The sequence below is a fragment of the Chelon labrosus genome (genome assembly GCF_963514085.1).
Source record: "Chelon labrosus genome assembly, chromosome: 23".
NCBI classification, from domain to species: Eukaryota; Metazoa; Chordata; class Actinopteri; order Mugiliformes; family Mugilidae; genus Chelon; species Chelon labrosus.
In genome coordinates, this window is record NC_140356.1 from 5,142,763 (window position 1) to 5,156,956 (window position 14,194).

Genomic DNA, 14,194 nt, shown 5'->3' on the forward strand with positions numbered 1-14,194 from the left:
TTAAGGATATGCAAATGTAGTAGTTGTGGCGTTTCCATTCATTTCCAGCGTGAGTACCATCAAAACAAATTTATTCAAGTGCATATTATGATAATAGAAACCATGCGAAGGCTTTTATAAAATAATTTGTGGCAAAGGTGTATTTAGTGTGACATAATGTCCTCTAACTGTCTAATATTGGATGGAAACCAGTATGTATGGGTATGTTCTTTTTCAAACGGTTCAGTCAGGAGTCAAAGTGTACCTAAGTCAGAGAAACCAAACACACAAAAACAAAACATGGATGTTTGTAGCCAAGTCGTACCTCTAAGACAAAAAGAGTGACGTTAATTTTAAAAATCCTTGAAGAAAAAATACACGCGTACAGTTTATTTGTTGTGCCCATTACCAACAAGCATACATATAACAGGCTGATTGAAGGAAATACACTCTCAGCTGGACTTTGATAGCCAGCTCCACCACCTGCTGCCATTGAGAGTGTGTGTGCCAATTAGTTAGCGAGCATTTAGAGAAATACATACACAAAAAAATACCAAAGTAATGGTTAAAACCTTGACTCCAGACATGACATGGGGTGGTTCAATAAGGCGGAATCTTTGGAATTAAAAGGCAGTAATTATTCAAGTAACAAGTGTGAACTGAAATGTTTTGCAATTTTGGAGTCCCAGGGGAACTGAGGAGATTTGTATGACTCGTCTTTTTCTGCGAAAGTTTCAGTCACTATTGTTGAATGTGAAGTAGGAAGTGGAAAGTGAAGCAGGAAGTAGAAACAAAAACTTACCAGATTGGCCAAAAAAAAAAAAACTAGCGCAACAAGCCAGACTGACGAACACACAAGACGAGCACCGGCGTAGGCTACGTGCGTAGGTTGCTGCGTCTATGTCCCACAGTACCCTAAAAGAGCCTTAATGCAGACTATTGAGTTGAGACAATCAGGATGAGATGGAGGTAGGGAGGAGGAGTGCTGCTCAACAGACAGTCTTGCCAGAGGGACAGAACTACAGCAAATTTAAAGAACTGGGGAATCGGGACTTCTCTGAGAATGCAGGCAAAGAGATCACTGGACAAGAGTAGTGACACTGAGATTGAGAATGAGGTGATTTTTACAGCGTGGGAAAGAGGAAATGACAATGGAGCAGCAGAAGTACTGCAGCCCATATTGACTGTGGAGGAGTAGAGACGGAATGTGTGAACAAATCTTCATTATTGAACTTTTGCCTATCTTCATTATGAATTCAGATTGGACACAAAAACAGACCAATATTGAACAGTAGCAAGGCCAGGATAACTATTGCTGCAATTATTTTAGTAGCAGTGTTAAATAACAACCAATTTAAAACTGATTTAGATGGTGTAACATAAGCGATTGTGTGGATCAAAGGGTACTAGCTCATCTGCTGAGGTTGTGAGTCAATAAAAATGACTGAGAAGCCACTAATTTAAACTCCGCTGACTTTGCAGGGTGTCATCATCTCCAGCCTGCTGGCCAACAGCAGCTACGTGGTTCAGGTGGTGGCCGTTTGCACCAACGGTCTCAGAGGACGATGGAGCGACCAGATTATAGTGGACATGCCTTTGGAAGACCCAGGTACAAACACACGGAAGCTTTGTGCACAGTAAGATCACACAGTTGAACCGTTGCATTCGCTGAGTCTTTGTTTCTTTCCTCTCATTCCAGAAAGCGAGTCTTACCCCGACTCCGTCACAAAGGATGTTGAAGTCAACAGGGAGGTAGGACAGTGTGTATCTGCCATTTCATCTGACCTCATAATTGTGCTGAATTTTGCACAATTATTCTGCAGCGTTGACGTTTGCCCTGTGTTAAATCATGTCAGTGAACCTAATTATTATGCAAATGAATGTAATTATATTCCTAATTCACTTGTCATTGAGTGTTTGGAGAGCAATATAAAAGGTGATGAGTAACTTGAAGAGGGACCAGCTAACCTCTTCATCCTCCATCATCTTCCAGCTATCTGTTACTCCTTCAATACGGAGACCCGTCCCTGTAAGCACAGTGTATAACCCAACTTCCTGTGCCGTGGCTCAACAAAATAGTTTTTATTCTCTCTTTAGGCCTCATCTGGAGCCCAATGGGAGAAGCTAGAGAACCAGAATCAGGTGGATTTGGTTCCCGAGGACCACAGCCCGGTGGAGGAGGTCCCAGTGGAGCAGACCAGAGTTTACCAGAACCAACCCTTCGACCAAACCCAAGCAAACCAGAACCTCCCGGTGCAGGTCGGCACCCGTTCGACCCCAAAGAGTGCCCCTGACTCCGCTGTGCTGCAGAAAACTCGACACAACCAGAACGCGAGGAAGAAACCGAGCAGAAACAAGTCCAAGCCTGATGATATGGATTGGAACCGCGTTGATGGCGACCAGCTCATCCCAACACAACGGCCCTTCACCAATGGAGGTGTTGACGTCAATAGCGCGATCTGGGCCACGGATCAACCGGGCTTCCTGTTTCCAGTTGCTCGGACAACCACACCGCCAACCATCCGCCGGCAAATCACAGAAGAGGCTTCATTGTCAGTGTTGTCACATCAGGTACTCAATCAGTGACCTTTTTCATTTAATGTTTTAATTTTTTGAGACACAAAGAGTTCCTTGAAATATTTTGATGCAACTTATCACGATTAATCTCGCGTTTATTTTTGTCTACTGTCTCCTCTGCAGACAAGTGATCCTGATCCACCAGCCCAAGATGGTGAAAATGGCCTCAGCTCTTCCCAGTCGGACCTGTACACCCCTCCCGTGGAGGACATCCAAGTCACAGACATCTTCTATGAAGATGCTACAGTGTCTGCTGCTGTGGTGCCAGGTCAGATCTGACACCTTTATTCAACAAAAATCTTGGACTGCCACTACTCTGCTGTGACAGGGAAAATAAAATGTTTAAATGCGGCGGACCACTCATCCACTGATATTGTTGATATTTAGGATTTCAAATCTGGAAGATTACTTCGGTACTTCCACAATAGCCAGAGAGAGAATGCTCCATGACCTGGCCCTGTAATCTAACCAATATACTGTAGTGTGTGTGTTGCACTTTTACTTACAACTCTCCTAGTTTCTGCAAGTTTGAGATTAGAGAGAGGAATATCTGTGAAGTTTCTCCTTTAAGTGTGTGATGCAACTTCATTTCGAAATTGGGAAGGATTTCAAAACCCAACTTTATTAAAGTATTAATTGTGGTAAGGAAGAGCTGTTCTGTTTTTCAAGTTTAAAGTGGTCAAATTCATCTGAAAGCCCTGGAAAAAAGGCAGATTTTTCCAGTTACATAAATGTCTATTAATAAGATACTGTTCTGCTTATATGATATGTTACATCCTGTCAGTTTATACTGTGTCATTTTTGTGGCACACACATATAACACACACACCGCATCTCTTTCTGCCCACTTTGTCCGCAGGTAATGAAGTGGACAAAGGCTCCGAGTCGTCCTCAGAAGACGGCGATGGCCCTGTGAACAAACCCCTACCCAAAACCGTCTCATCCTACACTCCCTCCTCCCTCTGGATCACGGAAAAGACGGCACCTGCCAGCAACACGCTTGCCAATTCAGTCTACAAATCACTCACCACCTCGTCTCTCCTCAGAGTGTTGATGCACACGACTCAGCCCATGTTCAATGGTAAGACGAAAAACCCTCAAGAACACCCCCGTAAAAAAATAATTCACTTACTCTCTGTTAAAAGCGGCTGTGAATTTTCACTGTGGGGGATTTTTACTGAACAGCAGCGTGGTGTGAATACATGTGGTGTGCAGACAGCTGGACTTAATTGCGGTGAATGCTCGCCTTTTCTCCTTTAATAGGCCGCTACCCTGCGGCTAATCACTGCCGCGCTCTGCGGTCGGGGAGGCTTTTTGTATAGTGACATGATGTTAATAATGCTGGTGGCGGTGGTGATGGTGAATGATGATAGAAAAAGAAGGAGGTGGCGCTGATGATGATTGGAGTGATAATCTGGCTCAGAAATGAAAAGCGCTTCTTCTGCAAATCTTTCAGCATGTAACTGGAAGAGGTCAAATTTTTCCCTGCCTCTGTATAATCTCCTGGAGTCCATTAGAGCTTGGTGATTTTCATCTACTTTCAGGACTCCTTCTCTGGGGCTGAATTCTTTGCTGCGGCTCAACGACGCCATCTGGTGGTGGTTGTTCTTCTTCTCTGTCCTTCTTAAGGAATGCGCTTCATCTGCCAATCTTCACCATTTATGACTCAAACACAGTGAATAACTTCTGATTCTTGGCTCTCTTCTCGTATATGGTGTGGGGAATGTCATTACTTGTACAGCCTCTGATTAAATCTCTCACCTTTAATCAAACTTTGTGGCGTATCTTGGAAGTTCAAATCTTCAGTCTTTCCTGGCGTTCCTACGATTCGATGCCTGGCAATATATTAGTTTCAGACTTTGACTTTGGATTTTCTTGCAGCAAATGAGGACTCAACCACTGATCAGTCGTCTCCAAACGCTCTAGCTGGAACGATCGTGAACCCTGCAAACCCTGCCGCCTCTGTCCCTGAAGGGTCATTCTCGGCTGACAGAGATTTATTCAGTGTCGCGTCGCAATCGCTCACACCCATCAGCGAGTACGCCAGCAGTTTCCGTCCTTCTCCTGCCCTCCGTGACAAAAAGAAAAGCAGCGTCATCGTTCATCGCAATGACAAGTCGTCTGAGGAGCGCTCTTCACAGAGCTCTACTCCTCTGGGTTCTCAGAATCAATCAGTCACCACGCACTCTCATTCTCTGCCAAATAGTTGGATTCACGGTGGTGTGGTCATCTCGCCACATCATAACAACGAAGAGCAGGCCAGGGTGGATAGACGTAAAGATGATTCTAAAGGTTTCAGTTTGTCAGACAGGTCATCAGAGGGCAGTGGATCAGGTTCTGGCCTTGACATCAACAGGCTCAGTCCAGAAATGGACGAAACTTCCACCATCGCAACTGAATTATCTTCCTTTGCCACCGTTAGCTTTGAAGTGGATGATACTGAGGAAAAAAGTACATCACCGGGGCCTCAGATCTCGAGAAGCAACATGTACATCAAGAAAGAGCGTGAAACCGCGGCAGGGGTAGAGATAGGGGAGAATAAAACCGAGCTAAGCGGTGGGGATGAAGATAAGACGGGGGGACAAGGAGGAAACGACGCTGGGGATCAGAGAATGGATAGAGAGACAAATGAGAGAGTTAGACGGCTTAACAGCTCAGCAGGCCATGACATGCTGGAAGAAAAAGAGACTAAAGAGGAGAGTGGCAGTGGGTCAGGGGACGTGAGTGGCTCTGGAGAGCATGGAGGAGTTGATACCAAAGAAGAATCAAAGAAAGTTAGTGATGATAAAGAAGATTTCAGTGCTATGGGTGAAAGCGAAAATGGTGAGAAAAGCAGTGCTCCTAAAAGAAGAGGTGGTCTGCAGCTGAACGCCAGTAGAAATAAACCTACAGCAGTGTCCCCGCTGTTGGACAGCACTGAAGAACAAGGCAAAGCAGGCAGTCTAGATGAAGACAGTGAAGATACAACTCTTGACAGTCCAGTTTTCGGCGGAGGCCCAGCGAGTGAAGGACTCTTAGAAGGAGATGGTAAAGAGGGGAGAGGAGCTGGTGGGTATGCAGCCGCAGCAGAGTTCTCAAGTGTGGATGGGTTGTTGATTGATGCTGCCAGAAGTCCTGCGGTGGGACATCTTGTCCCTCTGTACAGACTGACGGATGGAAACAAAGCAGCAGGGGAGCAAATGGAAGGTAAATATTGGATCATGATTGAGCCTCTTGTAGAATATAGAAAGTTCATTTTCCAAGTCTGCGTTAGATGGTGCTCTTTTCTGCATTTAGCCACGATCACAGCATCTCCTCTCAGTGCTACAGAGCATTTTAGCAATTCTTTTGGATCCGCAGACTGCAATTTTACTATTTTATCCATGTGGGATGTTTCCAGCTGTGGAGGGGCAGCTGTTTTCATTGAACGCGGCAGAATTCAGTGAAGCATGAAGGAGACAGCTGCTAAATGGTGAATGCAGTGGGACGTTTAGCAGCTAAAGAGACAGATATTTCTGTCATGAGGAGGTGGAGACCAAAACAGGGATAAAAAGAAGAGCAAATATTGGGCTTAGAGTAGTTAAATGATCAAAAATATGTCTATGGGAACAGTGTTGGGACAATAGGACTACTTTAGAAGGTGGTACTAGGACATTTTATCAGAAAACATTTTGATTAGTGATAGCAGATAAAACAGATTTTGTTAATGATTCACCTTACAGCCAATGCCACCTTGCAGATTCAATCTCCAAAATATCATTTCTGTCAGGACGGTTTGAAGAGAGGATGAAAATCTTTAAATAAATGGACTCAATCCCTGCTCTTCAAATGTTCTCTCTCACTCTAAACTATTGTTTTATACATTTAATATAAATAATCTAAGCTTGGATTGAAAGATTATCCTTGATCTTGAAATCTGTCTGCCCCTCTGCCGCTGTCTCCCCCTCCCTCCCCGGTCTGATCGTCATCCTCTCTCTTCTCTTTCAGAGGGCAGCAACAGCAGCCACGAGTCCCGGGTTGCCCTCGTTGAGGGCGTGGAGAGGGAGAAGAGGACGGTCATTCCCCTGGCTGTCGTCTCCACTCTCACCATCCTTTGCCTGCTGGTACTGGTGGGCATACTCATCTACTGGAGGTGCGCACGGACAAAGTCGCAAAACATCTGCCTGTATCAGCTCCACCCCAGCCCTTTCAGCCACGTTCTGATTTATTTTTTGTCACAGAAACTGTTTCCAGGCGGCTAACTTCTACCCAGACGACAGCGCGTCGCCTAAAGTCGTGTCTGCTCCGTCTACGCCCCTGCTGCTGGCCACAGGTAACGCAGCGGCTTGTTGATTGTAACTGCAGCACAAAAAAAACACCGTTAATATGGCGTGGTAAGCACAGTCTTGTGTTACAGACGGTCACGAACCTCTGACGGTGAAGCAGTTTGTGAAGCATGTCATGGAGCTCCACGCCACCAACACTTTCTGCAAGGAGTTTGAGGTGCGTCAGATTGTCAGTAACACTATTTGAGATCAGAAAAGTGTCCCAGAAGTTAAAAAAGATTTGATTTACACTCTTTTAGGTGATTATCTGAGATTTTAACCCACAAAGGTGTATAAAAACCTCATTTGTCATAGCTCTTTAATGCTCTTCCATATTTCTATTAACATCACGCTTTTTAGAAATATCATTTAGCACAATGCTGATGTCGTCATGTTATACAACAGTATGTAGGAATGGTGTTTGGCGCTAACTGTGACACCGCAGCTCGGTTCTCCTTCTAGTCTCTAAATTTAAACATGCAAACTGAAAATAGAAGATTTGAGCTCTGGAAAAGGTAGAACAGACGGATTAAAGACGACCTGCTGCAGACTGCCAGTCTTGCCTCAAACAAATCTCCCTCTCTGTTTGTACTGAACGCGCGACAAGATTTTACAAACGTCTCACGTGGAGCGTTGACATGTTTGAGCGATGCTTAGAGGCTTGGGAACAGCTCGCGGATTAGTTCGAACCGCAGGAACATCTGCATGGCATTAGTCACCTCTGATTCCTAGCATGAACCTCCCAAGCAGCACACACACAGAGATAGGATTCATCCAAGTGTAATTCTCCCTTGCTGCCGTGTTTGTGTGTATTCCCCCAGTTCGTAACAGTGTTTTAGCTTTTCGCCGTAGCTGCAACAATAAACCTACATTTTACATCAATAAAAAAATATACAAAATAATTTTAGGTATGTGCACATTTGAAATGTTGCCTTGATATTAGTCGCAAGCTTAAAATCCACAGCTCAGATGGGAAAGGTGTAGTGTTTCCCACTCAGCGCCGCCTCTCTGTGTGTATCTGAGACCCCAAATTCCTGTACCTGCACTGACTCCCTGTCTGTCTGTCATCTTGTCCCCCCCTTTCCCACTCTCCTCTCACCACCTCCACCACCATCGTCGTGCTTTCTGCATCCTCACAACCCTCCATTAGATTGTCAAAGAATCCTACGAGGTAAGACGCCTGCCACCCCTCTCCAGTTGCAGAGGTGTTGTTTTCTTGCCCTTTCTTTACAAGTCAGACAAAACAATGGCATTTGTTCTGAAGTGAAAAGCCTCTCTTGTTTCACCACCTGCTGATAAAATAAAGTCCTTGTGGAGAAACTTGCCTGCTAGTTCATTAGGCACACTGGTGAAAACAAATAAACTAAATCTTAGCGTCATTAAGGTCATGGTATTCAGCATTTGTTTAGATAACTGAGTTTGTAGTACTATTGTATCTGTAACAGTAACATAACACCACAATCTACATCCTCCAAAATGATCATCCAGTTAAGTTACCACATTTCTTATTCTGTTTCAATATAAAATGAACATCGGAACAGTCATTAAATAGGATTTAGTGCAGGACTGATATATTAGAATACATTCATTTCACTAGTGTACCTAATTTTTTGGCAACTGAGTGTATTTTACATATGAAAATTCTCAATTCTGCTGCATGGTGATGTTTTAATTGTGCAGAAAATCTATTAGAACTCTTCATTTATAGCTCCTCCCTCCAGCTTCATTGAAATATGAGGTTTAAATTGTAGGGTTGGGAATAACCAGATGCCCCGCAGTGCACCAATCAGCCACAACATTATGACCACTGACAGGAGAAGTAAATAACACTGACCATCTAGTGACGATACAGTGTTCTGCTGGGAAACCTTTGGACCTGGCATTCATGTGGATGTTACGTAGACATGTAGCACCCACCTGAACAGCACAAGGTGTTAACCTGGCCAAATTCACTAGATCCCAAACTGATCAGTTATCTGAGGGATGATCCATAGAGGCCCCTCCTCTCAACCCATAGGACCCAAAGGTCCCCCACTAACAACATTCTGTTACCAGACACCACAGGACACCCTCAGAAGGCCCATGTCCATTCTCTGATGAGTCACAACTGTTTTGGAGGCACAAGGGAGACCTACACAATATTAGGAAGGTGGTCATAATGTTATGCCTGATTGGTGTATTATCACATTTGTAATATGCTAATCAATGCAATTACATATATTATCGTTTATTACCATTTTATGTCATTTGCAAATTCTGTCCCCAAAGGGAAACATAAATTTGATCTAATAAGATAAAGTTCTCAGTCTGTTCCTCTCAGTTAGATTTGACCGACCAACACTATAATAAATAACCCGTCGTAATTTTTCATGCAGAAGTCCTGTCCTGAATACAAATTGGCACCTAGTAGTGGACTGAAAAAGCAGCCGATTGTATTGTACCAAAGCAAAAATTCCACAGTTGCAAATTAAAAACTTTTTTGTGTAGTGATAAAATATTGCCATGCAAAATATAGCCATCCTTGCTATATCAGTTTTCTTCCCCTACCGCTACAAAATAGCATACTGAGCCATGTAGAGTATGAACCGGGGCTATTCCAGTGTCTCTTATTAAGCACTTTGACTTCTTCTTCTTCTCTCACATACCTATTGTTTTCCATTATGTTTTTACATTCTTAAGTGTTTATTGCTTTCTGCTTTGTCTGCACCATAGACACTTGACCAGTACATATACACAGCTAATGCAGCATAATTAATGAAAGCCTACTTCTCCGTCCTCATTTGATGTTACTGTGTTGTAGTTAAGCTTATATTTATTTGAGTTGGATGTTCTGTTTCAGGAGGTGCAGGCATGCACGGTGGATATGGGCATCACCGCCGACAGCTCCAATCACCCAGACAACAAAAGCAAGAACAGATACATCAACATACTGGCCTGTACGTCATTGTTCACACTGTATACCCACTAAGAGTTACAATTACGTTTTATTCAAATGTAAGTATGCTTTCTTACCTTTTTCCTCTCTCAGACGACCACAGCAGAGTGAAGCTCTCCAACAGTTTGGACCGAGATGGGAAATGCGGGGACTACATCAACGCTAACTTTGTCGATGTGAGTGCGTTCCTTCTGTGCGTTGACACACTATATCCTGCGTGTCATGAGCTAATACACGTTTTCTTTGCAGGGTTATGAGCGAACGAGGGCGTACATCGCAGCTCAGGGGCCTCTCAGAGCGGGCAGAGAAGACTTCTGGAGGATGATCTGGCAGCAGAACGTCTGCGTTATTGTCATGATCACCAATCTGAAGGAGAAAGGACGGGTAGGTGCTGACATAAACACCAGCTTCACCGCAGAAATAGAATCACTTCTTCTGATCTGATGGACCTATCTGCTAGAGAGAGTGCTCAAGTCTTTCATTTTTGCTGCTGTGCAATATTTCTTTTTTTTTTTCTTCTTCAAAATCTCAGTGCCTTTGCATCATTTGAGCGTGAACGTGGTCGCTTTGAAATTTTAAATACCATTCGAAAATGAGAACGCATCCCGTTGACTGCAGGCGGTTGCTTTTCCTTTTTTGCGTCTCTTCTCTATGTCAGCAGGAGACGCCCACTGATTCACATCAAACCTGTTCACCAGTTTCACTATTCCAGGTCCAGATTGCATAAGATATTCCATTCCGTTTCACTGCCGTTTGACAGATGAGAAATAGCAAAGGCTTCTCTGCTTTTGTAACACACTTGCAGGATTATCTTTGGACGTGTGGTAGAGATATTAGGCATGAAATCCAAGGTTTAACATCTTCGAAATCGACTCATTGTCTTTATTTTTTACCTTTCTGCAGACAAAATGTGATCAGTACTGGCCTGAAGAGAACACAGAGGAATACGGCTCCTACCAGGTGACCCTGAAAAACACCAAGACCCTCGCTTACTACACACTGCGGGCGTTTACTGTGAGGGATACATCGAATAAGGTACATCCACATGCTTCCTCCTTCCCTTCTTAACTTACATTTACAGTACATCCATAAACAGCACTGACAGTCCAAAGTGAGTTTGTGGTTTAGTTCTGTCCTGATCTGTTCACACTAAACAAACTCCTGGTCTCTGGTCCTCCAGGTGTCTCAAAAGAAAGTTGAGCACACAGTCCTCCAGTACCACTACACCCAGTGGCCAGACATGGGCGTCCCAGAATACACCCTGCCTGTGCTGTCCTTCATCAGAGCATCTTCTCAGGCCAGGACGCAGGAGATGGGACCTGTCTTGGTACACTGCAGGTAGAGTGTGTGTGTGTGTGTGTATGTATGAAATTAAAAAATAAGTACTTAAATATTGAAGGCATGTTATGTGTGTCTGTCACAGTGCTGGTGTAGGAAGGACAGGAACCTACATAGTGATAGACAGCATGCTGCAGCAGATCCACGATCAAGGGACAGTGAATGTTCTCGGTTTCCTAAAACACGTCCGGACTCAGAGGAACTTCCTGGTTCAGACGGAGGTAAGCAGAAGTTCCTGTTCCTGGGATATAAGTGTCTTCATCCATCTCGTGTAAAGACTTAGTCAGGTTAGGGTCTAGGTAGGGTGACAGTTATAATGAAACAAACAGTGACTAGTAAATAGGGTTAGAGAAAATCTCCAGGAGATAAGTGTAGGTCGTTAATGTCCCCTGTAGTGATGAAAACATACAGAGAGGACACTACAAAATACAATATATAGCGCATTACCTATACTCTAACCTAAATGCAATCCTAATGTGACTGTTACAAACAAGTCTTAACTCTCACAGCCCAAACAATGGCCAAAACATTCACACTTTCCCTAAGCGGCCTCACTCTGGTGGTCTAAAACCCTGACTGGTCCTCATAAAGGTAGACATTAAAGTGCATACACATCACTCTGTCTCTTTTCTCACTGTCTTCCAGGAGCAGTACGTGTTCATCCATGATGCTCTGGTGGAGGCCATCTTGAGCCGGGACACCTCCGTAACCTCTGACCTTCTCCACACATACGTGTCTGACCTCCTGACCCCTAGTGCTACAGGCAGGACGCGAATGGACAAACAATTCAAGGTATGCCGCTTTGCATTTTTCCCCACCTTGACTAAACCTCAAGTTTTTAGCTCTTCTTCAACGGTTCTTGAGCATGTTACTCTCATGTGCCTGTGCACATGAAATATTTGGCTTTTTTTTTTTCTGACTTGTTTCAGCTGATTAGTCAGCGCCAGGCCAAGCACGCAGACTACAGCACTGCCCTGAAGGACGGCAATGCTGAGAGGAACAGAGCCAGAGCTCTGATGCCTGGTAAGCACAAGCATTATTATTTGGGCAAAGAGCTGGTGTATATTTATGATTATATACCAGCTGACGTGATGAGGGGCCCTGTCTTGAGGAGACATTGTACATATTCACAAATGAAGTTGTTTTTAATCAAATTATTAAGTTGGGATCAAGTAATTCTACCATAAATTTGTAATTTATTTATTTATTTGTTTTCATCCATGTTGGCTTAAGAGTACTTTCACATCTCGTTCATTTCTCTGAAACCAGAAGCGTTTCCCCCTCAGGTCGGTTCATTTGGGCTGGTACCATCATTATTCTTTTGAAACAAATCAACGGACCAGAGACCATTTAGAGAGGGAGCGTTTAATTTGCAATGAGAACACACATTACCCACGGGCCTATACAACCTTCTGTTTAAAAGCTTATAATTATGTAGTTTACCGGATGTGAGACACTTTTGAGCCTTTGTTATCAGCAAATTGCATGCTGCACTGGATGACGGGTATTTGTTGTAGGTCCAAGATTGTGTGGAATAGTTACGACAAGCAACATTATGCAAGGAACATGTTTTGTTATTTCCTGCTTGTCACACATATTTACATCCTTGGATCTGTGGCACATTAAAATACCAGACTACATAACGCTTTGTTGCAGTTTGTTGGCTTATTTTCTTAACTCGTATCTCTAACATCCCGTCTCTGCGTTTTCGTGCAGTGGAGAGATCAAGAGTCTCTCTGACCGCTTCAGAAACGAACTCCACGGGCTACATCAATGCCTCCTACGTGATGGTAAGACCGCTGGAAATGGTGCATTCATTAGCATCTTTTATAGCCACTTTTTCTGTTCATTTTTTATTCAAACATCAACAAAGCATTTGCCGCTCTTCTGATGCCTGTGTTTTCACAGGGACGCCACTGCAGTAAGGAGTTCATAGTGAGCCAGACTCCTCTGAGCAGCACGGTGGAAGATTTCTGGAGAATGATCTTGGAGCACAACACGTGCACCATTGTGCGTCTGCCAGACACACACAATCAGGTAAAACACACACTCTACGTATATTGTACTTATTAATGACTAAATATTATTACATTTGCTTTTTTTTTCTGTTCCCGTCAGATTGAACTGGGGGATTGTTTTGTCTACTGGCCCAGTAAAGACCACCCAATGATCTTTGATGGTTTCACTGTGTCATACTCCGGCAAGGAGCACGTATGTCTGTCTAATGATGAGAGACTTATGGTGCAGGACTTTAGGGTGGAGTCTGTGCAGGTGACACACACACACACACCCACATAAGAGGACATTTCACATTCTGTAACGTCACATTTAAACACAATCAGGGACTCAAGCTGTCTTTTTTCTCTCTCTACGTCTGTCTAGGACAATTATGTCTTGGAGGTGCGTCAGTACAGCGCCCTCTTCTGGCCCAACCCGGACAGTCCCATCAGAAACAGTTTTGATCTCGTCAGCAAAGTCAGAGAACACAGCAGACCAACTCAAGGACCTACGGTCGTACATGATCCGTGAGTATAAAACAGCCAGGCTTCCTTTTTCCGCCAACATTTTGTTCTTAGTTTGCGAGGTTAAATGTGTGTTTTTATGTGTGTGTGTAGTTTGGGAGGTGCTACATCCGGGCTGTTTTGCGCCCTCACCACCCTCTCAAGTCAGCTAGAGGAGGAGGGAACGGTAGACGTCTACCGGGTGGCACGAATGACCAACCTCATGAGGCCCGGGGTGTTTAATGATGTAGTAAGTACTGACCCGTACTTAAAGAATCAACCGGTGTATTTAGAAAGAAAAAGATGTGTTAAATATGTTAGTGGCAGACTTGAAGGTGTCCCCTCGTCTGCAGGAGCAGTACCAGTATCTGTACCGAGCTGTGCTGAGCCTGGTGAGCAGCCAGGAGGACCAGAGAGCCCTGCAGAGTCCAGAGACCAACGGATCTGTACCACTGGGACAAAACAACATCGCAGAGAGCTTGGAGTCGCTGATGTAGAGACACACACACACACACAAGCAAATTTAACACAAATACAGTATGTCCCATACACAGATAAGGCATCACATGAGGAGTACGCCT

At 44.1% G+C, this 14,194-nt stretch overlaps 1 protein-coding gene across 1 annotated transcript in view; it reads left to right on the forward strand.

The window, feature by feature from the left end:
• ptprz1b (protein tyrosine phosphatase receptor type Z1b) overlaps positions 1–14,190 on the forward strand; it is a gene marked incomplete at its 5' end in the record, with an annotated part of 58,763 nt that extends 44,573 nt beyond the window's left edge. The window contains 24 exons of the mRNA XM_084573857.1: positions 1,462–1,588; positions 1,679–1,731; positions 2,077–2,550; positions 2,680–2,824; positions 3,416–3,706; positions 4,438–5,742; positions 6,523–6,667; positions 6,756–6,847; positions 6,932–7,017; positions 7,990–8,010; positions 9,679–9,775; positions 9,868–9,950; positions 10,024–10,158; positions 10,678–10,809; positions 10,955–11,112; positions 11,198–11,333; positions 11,758–11,904; positions 12,042–12,135; positions 12,829–12,902; positions 13,021–13,149; positions 13,231–13,383; positions 13,495–13,637; positions 13,728–13,863; positions 13,967–14,190. Coding sequence (XP_084429983.1) covers positions 1,462–1,588; positions 1,679–1,731; positions 2,077–2,550; positions 2,680–2,824; positions 3,416–3,706; positions 4,438–5,742; positions 6,523–6,667; positions 6,756–6,847; positions 6,932–7,017; positions 7,990–8,010; positions 9,679–9,775; positions 9,868–9,950; positions 10,024–10,158; positions 10,678–10,809; positions 10,955–11,112; positions 11,198–11,333; positions 11,758–11,904; positions 12,042–12,135; positions 12,829–12,902; positions 13,021–13,149; positions 13,231–13,383; positions 13,495–13,637; positions 13,728–13,863; positions 13,967–14,110 — 4,500 coding nt within the window. The 3' untranslated portion in view covers positions 14,111–14,190. The remainder of the gene's footprint in view (positions 1–1,461; positions 1,589–1,678; positions 1,732–2,076; positions 2,551–2,679; positions 2,825–3,415; positions 3,707–4,437; positions 5,743–6,522; positions 6,668–6,755; positions 6,848–6,931; positions 7,018–7,989; positions 8,011–9,678; positions 9,776–9,867; positions 9,951–10,023; positions 10,159–10,677; positions 10,810–10,954; positions 11,113–11,197; positions 11,334–11,757; positions 11,905–12,041; positions 12,136–12,828; positions 12,903–13,020; positions 13,150–13,230; positions 13,384–13,494; positions 13,638–13,727; positions 13,864–13,966) is intronic.
• Positions 14,191–14,194: the final 4 nt, after the last annotated feature.